The sequence below is a fragment of the Oratosquilla oratoria genome, chromosome 37 (assembly GCF_046742065.1).
Source record: "Oratosquilla oratoria isolate Oo_2021 chromosome 37, ASM4674206v1, whole genome shotgun sequence".
Lineage (NCBI taxonomy): Eukaryota > Metazoa > Arthropoda > Malacostraca > Stomatopoda > Squillidae > Oratosquilla > Oratosquilla oratoria.
The window spans coordinates 28,172,553-28,180,052 of record NC_134813.1 but is presented as its reverse complement, the minus strand read 5'-3'; the positions used below and the strand labels follow the sequence as shown (position 1 = coordinate 28,180,052).

Genomic DNA, 7,500 nt, shown 5'->3' with positions numbered 1-7,500 from the left:
CAGTGATTCCAAATTCGTAATTGTTCTCAGGCAAAGGCTCTGACAGTGACATGATCGATCGTAGCCATCAGTACGTAGTCAGGATATACTGACATGGGGCCACGGGCAGTTTTAGCATCATTCCATCGAAGGTGTACATTTTCCCATCTCCATAGTATATTGCAGGAGAAGATGTGAAGGCACTGAAGAACTTGCACTGCATAGGAATCAAGGTTTGGAAGAGGTCAATGAAGTTCTTTCATACAGGAAGTCTGGGAGAAACTCCGTAGGGGACTGTTGTTAAAGAATACACAGGACGGTTGAGAGGAAGAACGAAGTGAAGTCTTCCTTCCTTCTTGCTATAGTTGAGTTGAAGAGTTTCCTCGAGAAGTTGGTAGAGGAAACGAAGCACTTCTTCTGCTTGAGGGATGTTTTCCTGGAAGGGAATGAGAATCGAACTTAAGAAGTGAAAATCAATATTCACGCTTAAAACAAACACAGTGTTCACATTGATCCATTCTCTAAAATGATTAGAATCTGCAAAGTAACAAATCCAAAGCTGTGAAGGAACCATTCGATGACTTACGGATTAATGGTCTCTGCATAAGTCTTCTGTATACATTGTTAGCATCTGTCTTGATGTTTGCATGGCATGGCATACGATGTCATTGACAGTTTCTCATTCCGTGGGATACAAATCCTTGATGTGGATTATGATTCCAACTGGGCTATATTCGCCGTTGACAACATCCAAAACGTCGACGACAGCTTAGCTTGGTACTTTTGTGGATATTTCTCTCGTAGTTTTCTTGTCTGTGCTCCCTGAGTTTAGATTTTCAGATCAAAACCGCCACTGAAAAAAGAGAAAACCAGAATAATCAGAATGATTCGCTAAAGAATAAGACCTCCGCTCTGATTGTGACGCAGTGTCTGAACATGATCACCGTATTTTTCTACGCCGGTGAACCGGAGACCATAGTTGACATAAACGCAGTTCAAAGATAGAGGCTCACCTTTTAGAAAGTTATATTTTGACTCATTGCAAATCTTTTTTAGATTAACAACTTCAGTATTCCGAAATAGGTCAGAATTAATTATTTTGCTCACAAAATATTGATCAAATAGACCTTGAATATTTTTTTTAAGAAAAGGAGACTATTAAAGTTGATGTAGACCGCACGGTTGGAATGCTGTGAGTCTGCTTTCATCTCTGTCAGAAACTGAAACTTGAAATTAGTTTTGATATAGATCTCCCAATCGTGTGTTATCATTCACAGAGTTGAGAAGTTCTGTAAGTCTTTCAGTTGAGATATATTTACTTCTTTTTATATTCTTGTACGGCAGAAGTTAGTTTGCGTAATTCTTGACTTCCCTATGTATTTTCAAATTCCATCTCTTACATCCATTTTTTTTCTTTTATCTTCAATCTGAAAAGGCCTTTAATCTCGGACAAAACTTGTTCAGAATTCTCCAGTTGATCGATATGACTCATGATAACAGTGTGTTTCGTAAGACATAGGATAAGCAACTAAATGAGGATAGAAAATGTCAGAAATATAAGAAAAAATGCTCTTTGTTTTATGACCACCATTTGATAACCGTCAGAATATTTACGAATGATCTGTAAACCTCAAGTTCAGATGTGGCCCTCATGAGCGATCCGCTGAAGAGGATCACATTTTGTGGTCGAAATATACGGATCACCAATAATTTTTTTTTCTCTCTTTAACAGTGGGTTTTACGGTTCATTCTACGAATATGTTAAACCATATACTTCTCCCGGATGTTTGCAAATGTTGATGATTCAAAATTATGAGTAATTCGATTACCCAGAATGAAATGGGACTCAAGCACTTTCAAATCACAATAGAATCTATTTTGATCCTTTCTTAAGGGAAAAATAAGAAACCCCTGGCAGGGCAAAGCTCTGTTAGTTACGGGAATCAAAACAGTAAACATGTGAGACCAGTTAATCAGTTTTCCTTTTTCAAGACCTCAGCTGGATTTCAACTTATGTTGTCATAAACATCACCCACGGTAGCTACGAAAACACACACACACACACACACACACACACACACACACACACACACACACACACACACACACACACACACACACACACACACACACACACACACACACACACACACACACACACACACACAACACACACACACACACACACACACACACACACACACACACACACACACACACACACACACACACACACACACACACACACACACACACACACACACACACACACACACACACACACACACACACACACACACACACACACACACACACACACGCGCGCGCGCTCGCACACACACACACACACACACACACACACACACACACACACACACACACACACACACACACACACACACACACACACACACACACACACAGACACGCACACACATGTGTGTGATAGAAATAAAAAAAAAATCTATGAAGTAACAAAACATCACAGGTACCATAGTAAGAGGCAGCAAACACCATATCAACAAATGATAAAAGAGAGAGAGAGAGAGAGAGAGAGAGAGAGAGAGAGAGAGAGAGAGAGAGAGAGAGAGATTGATAGATTGATAGATAGATAGATAGATAGATAGATAGATAGATAGAGAGAGAGAGAGAGAGAGAGAGAGAGAGAGAGAGAGAGAGAGAGAGAGAGAGAGAGAGAGAGAGAGAGAGAGAGAGAGAGAGAGAGAGAGAGAGAGAGAGAGAGAGTGTCTTGGAAAAAAATGGGGAATATAACCTGGAACAATTGAAGTCACCAAAGAAAGAAATCGCAAAACTAATCAAGACACATCAAATCCTCCGTGGTAGGAATATACATAGAATATAGTCGAAGAAACACGAATCAAACAAATATGAAACAAGATCGAGATGAAAAAAAAAATCTTACTTAATGACCCACCTGAATAAAAGCAAATCTTATCTCTTTCACTCAAGCACGACCAACACGAAGGCCCCCTTCTGCTTCTTCCTCCTCTCTCTCGGAGATGACCTTGTGAGCAAGGTCATCGTCCAGACAGGACCATAGTACCTTAGCAGACTTTTGGTGATAAGAAAACTCTGACCCTTTCACCCTTTCACCCTTTCACCTCAAGGTGTTTAAAGACACTGACCTTCATCGACGTATCTGCTGCAACAGAGTCTGGTCGAGATTAAGGTCCATATGACCTTGGTCGAGATTATAAATAACTCCACAGGACATTCACAGTCGACGACTAACTTTCAGCCATGGACCGCCGAATATATGGGTTTGACTTCCAAGACAGAAGAACCTCTCAAATATATCTCCTCATGGGAGATAAAACAAACCCTGTGAACCCTATAAAACCCACAAATTGTAACACCTCTCTCTGTGAGGATGACCGTCCTATGGACTTTTGCTGGACAACTTGACAACCTGTAGCTTAGCAACGCCACAGTCCCTGTGTATATATACATACATACATACATACATATATATATATATATATATATATATATATATATATATATATACGGTACTATATATGTGTATATGTATGTACACACACACACACACACACACACACACACACACACACACACACACACACACACACACACACACACACACACACACACACACACACACACACACACACACACACACACACACGCACACACTCTCTCTCTCTCTCTCTCTCTCTCTCTCTCTCTCTCTCTCCATCTCTTTCTCTCTCTCTTTTTCTCCAGCAAAATGCTCCTGCTACTAACAAAAAAAACTTATTTCATTAACTCCGAATTACACGTGTCCCATAGGGAAAGACTGCCATGTAGAGACTGAATTCCAGAGGACAGAAAGAGATATAAAATTGAGGCTTGAATCATTCAGACAAGGTAGATATGATTTTGGGAAGACAGGCTTCATTGGCTCGACTTTTTAAAAAATGAAAATTGGGTTCATTTTATGCCAAGGGTTAGTGAAAAGAAAATGTGGTTAAAAGACTGGTTTAATAAAAAATGTGAAACAGCTAAAGAATCATGGAAACTGTGGAACAAGAGCTAAAGGAAGAGGACTATGGAAGACTACAGAAAGGCTAGACGTGATTACAGGAGAATTCGCAGAAGGTAAGAAAGGAACTTTGAAAAGGATGTACATAACAAATGCGAAGATGAGCCTAAATTAGTCTACATGTTTCTTGATTGCATGTTGAGACAAAGAAGGAATATCTAGACTAACAGTCAAGGAAAAGTTTGTGAAGAAGCATTAAGATAGGGTAATAAGGAGCAGAAATTTAAAAAAAGTTTTCACTAAAAATTATTTAGCAGAAAAAATGTAGAAAAAATACCGGGTTGTACAAAATAAATGTGAACGTAAAGGAAGTACACAAACTGTTACACAAAGTAGACCTTGGTGAAATGCTACATGGGCTGATAGTATCACAGTTTGTATACTTAAGAAATGCAGAGAACAGTTAGTGGGCAGGATACATAATCTCGTTATGTGCTCGTTGAAGGAAGGGACAGCACCACTAGGCTGAAAAAGAGCTGATATAGTAAGAATTTATAAAAGAAGAAATAAATACAAAACGTTGGACTACACATCGCTATCATTAAGTAGCATAATGACTAAGTTATATGAGGGATAAATGGGTTGAATATGTTGGAGAATGCATTTTGACGGATACCTAATTTGGTTGTACAGATGGAAAACTATATGTATGAAATCTATCATTTCCTTTACCTAAGAGGGATTGAATTGCTGCATGAGAGAGGGAGGGTTGAGAAGACTATATGTACTTGGATTAAAAGAATATATATAATAATTATATTTCAGGACTAAGCTTCATAAAACACTTCCTAAGAGACCGGTACATGGGAAAAGTATTGAAAGATGAGATATCAGGATGGACAACATTTACCAACGGAGTCAAAAATGGGTTGCTCCTAGCACGTATCATGCTCTTGATATATGTAAATGCATAATGGAGGGTATAAGAATGAAACAAGAAGAAGACTTGAAAATGTAACCAATCGTGAAAAATGAGCTTCAATGCCGAAAAAAGCAAAATATGGGAAATGTGAAAAGGACCAAAAAGACCATCAGTGAATTACTCTGTTGAAAAAAAAAAAGTTCTAGGAATGTTGATCAGAAATATATAGTCAAAATTGTGAGTGAAATATATACAACATATCAACGAATATAAAAGTGATTTCTCATGCCATGGTCGAGATGATAAAAAAAAAGAAAAAAAAAATCACATAATACATGCTCCGCCTTAAATTAGGATATACAGTGGGGGCGTGATCTCTACATAAGACGAAATTAGCTCCTAGACCTGCAGATAAAACGGATGATGAGAGATTGAAAACATTGAACCTACCAGACAGACGGTAGGAACGGCCTCCACACTTCTTGGTGTCCTTCTCCTTGACCACTTGCACATCAGTTTCGGAGACGGGAGTCAGGGTGTAGCTGGTGGGGCACTTACCCTGGATGTCTCTCTGAGGAAAGAGGAATGAGATCGGTCAGAGCTACAATCTTGTTAGATCTTGGAGAGGAGCAATCTCCGATGTAGTTGACTGAAAAATTGAAGAGTAGAGCTGTAGTTAGCCTTACCTCTGTGATGGTGGTTTCCTTGTTGACCTCGGAGAAGGAGGGAAGGGTGTTCTGGAGGTAGGAGGCCACACTCATCTTGGCGTTGACGGACCACGTGTCGTCCTCGGGGTCGACGCACACGTGCTGCACTCGCCCGTCCATGATGGCCATCATGAGGGGACGCTCAGACACCTTGCCCATCTCTGGCACGGCGCTCGCGTCCTTTCCGTTCATCTGGAACTCCTTGATGGTGATGGCCACGTCGCAGGGCGTGAGCACAGACAGTTCCACCTTGGAGTTCCATTCGACCCGGGTGTTTGCGTTCTCCACATTCTCGAAGTGAAGGTTGGACTCCCCATGCTGTTGGTAAACATAGGTGTGTCCAGGGGTGTCGGTTACCGGGCATTCTACGGAGCACCGCACTCCGTCGTAGGAATCTGTGCGAAGGGAGAAAGAACGATGGTGTCTCTAATCCTTACGTAAGAGATGAGGTGTGTTGGCCACCTCGATCAGGCGTCTGCTGATAAGCGAGTTGAAGGAGAGGGTTGTATGATCAGTGAAAAGGCACTTCAGTCTTTGTCTCACTGAGGTGGGAAAAGCGTCTTACCAGTACAAGCAGAAAGGAAGGGGCAAAGGATTGTGACAAAGAGGAAAGGGTGGGCCATTGCATCCACATAAGGATTCCACCGCAGCTAACCCTTATGTCGTTATAACAAGTTTATAATAATGAATTCTTTAACTGATACGTTGCCAGCAGACGAAACAAACACCCTAGGAACTGATACATATGAACAATTGGCAGATAGTAATCTTATGACCTCTAATCTTATCAAATCATGTCAGTACATAGAAAATATCAATATGAATAGTGTTCTGCATATGAGACTGTAGAGTATTACAGAATAATCATTCAAGAATGTACAGCGGGGTTTCACAAAGGGTAATACTATCACAACGCTATTCAACCTATTCAAGCAAGACCTTCCCATATCAAATTCAAAGCATGGTATTACAGAATAATCATTCAAGAATGTACAGCGGGGTTTCACAAAGGGTAATACTATCACAACGCTATTCAACCTATTCAAGCAAGACCTTCCCATATCAAATTGAAAGCATGTTATCAAAGCTCTCTCTTACACAAATGACCCAGCAATAATGTTCTAACGCCACAGCTAAGAACATAAATGTTTACATTAATAAACTAAATATGGCTAACAAAACATAATGCCAGAACCCCATCAGAAGGTCTTAGTGATGTTACATACATTCTACTACCGTGGATCTGAGAAGCGGCCACCAATCCCAGATCCTTACATTTGATACGCATATGATCTTCTCCCTCACAGTAAAGGCAGATAAGAAGCTAAATATTATTAGAACAGTAGGAGGCACATAATTTGAACAAGAGAAGGAAACGCCGCTGTACTGTATATAAAAAAAATCAAAAGGACTATACTGAACTATGCACCCACAACACTGAATCCAGCAACTGAGGAAAAAAAATCCACAAACAACACTGGAAAGTATTAAGGATGATAACTGGCTTCACTAAAAAATCTTAACATAACATCTACATACAGAAACTAAAATTTTTCTAAAAGAGCAACAAATGAAAATAATAGGAACAGTTCTTCGATAGTCCTCGAATTCTTCCGTCCTTCAAACTACATCACACAAACGAAGTCAACTGAACGCAACATAAAAGCATTCCTAATAGTATTCTACTCAAACATCGACAATAGCCTGTCCCTAGGATCCCACAACGCACAAAATTTCTTCACTGAACTGGTGGCGGTGGCCACCTTTTTCGGGGCCGCGGCTCTGTCGTAAAGTCCCAAAGTGTTTGCGCCAGTAATGTTTTGACTCGGCAACATTAGAGAGAAGAAAGAGAGCAGATCTAGTAATCTTGTTTAGAAAAATGAAAGGTG

At 40.1% G+C, this 7,500-nt stretch overlaps 1 protein-coding gene across 2 annotated transcripts in view; it reads right to left on the bottom strand.

Moving 5' to 3' along the window:
* cv-d (vitellogenin-like lipoprotein) overlaps positions 1-7,500 on the bottom strand; it is a 15,728-nt gene that overhangs the window by 495 nt on the left and 7,733 nt on the right. The window contains exons 2-5 of one of the 2 annotated variants that reach the window (XM_076175094.1): positions 5,591-6,006; positions 5,355-5,475; positions 529-832; positions 1-415 (exon numbers count right to left, since the gene is read on the bottom strand). The exon at positions 1-415 is cut by the window's left edge and continues 495 nt beyond it. In XM_076175094.1, the coding sequence (XP_076031209.1) occupies positions 816-832; positions 5,355-5,475; positions 5,591-5,803 (351 nt within the window). In that variant the 5' untranslated portion in view covers positions 5,804-6,006 and the 3' untranslated portion in view covers positions 1-415; positions 529-815. The remainder of the gene's footprint in view (positions 416-528; positions 833-5,354; positions 5,476-5,590; positions 6,007-7,500) is intronic. The other variant, XM_076175095.1, reaches the window with a different exon arrangement.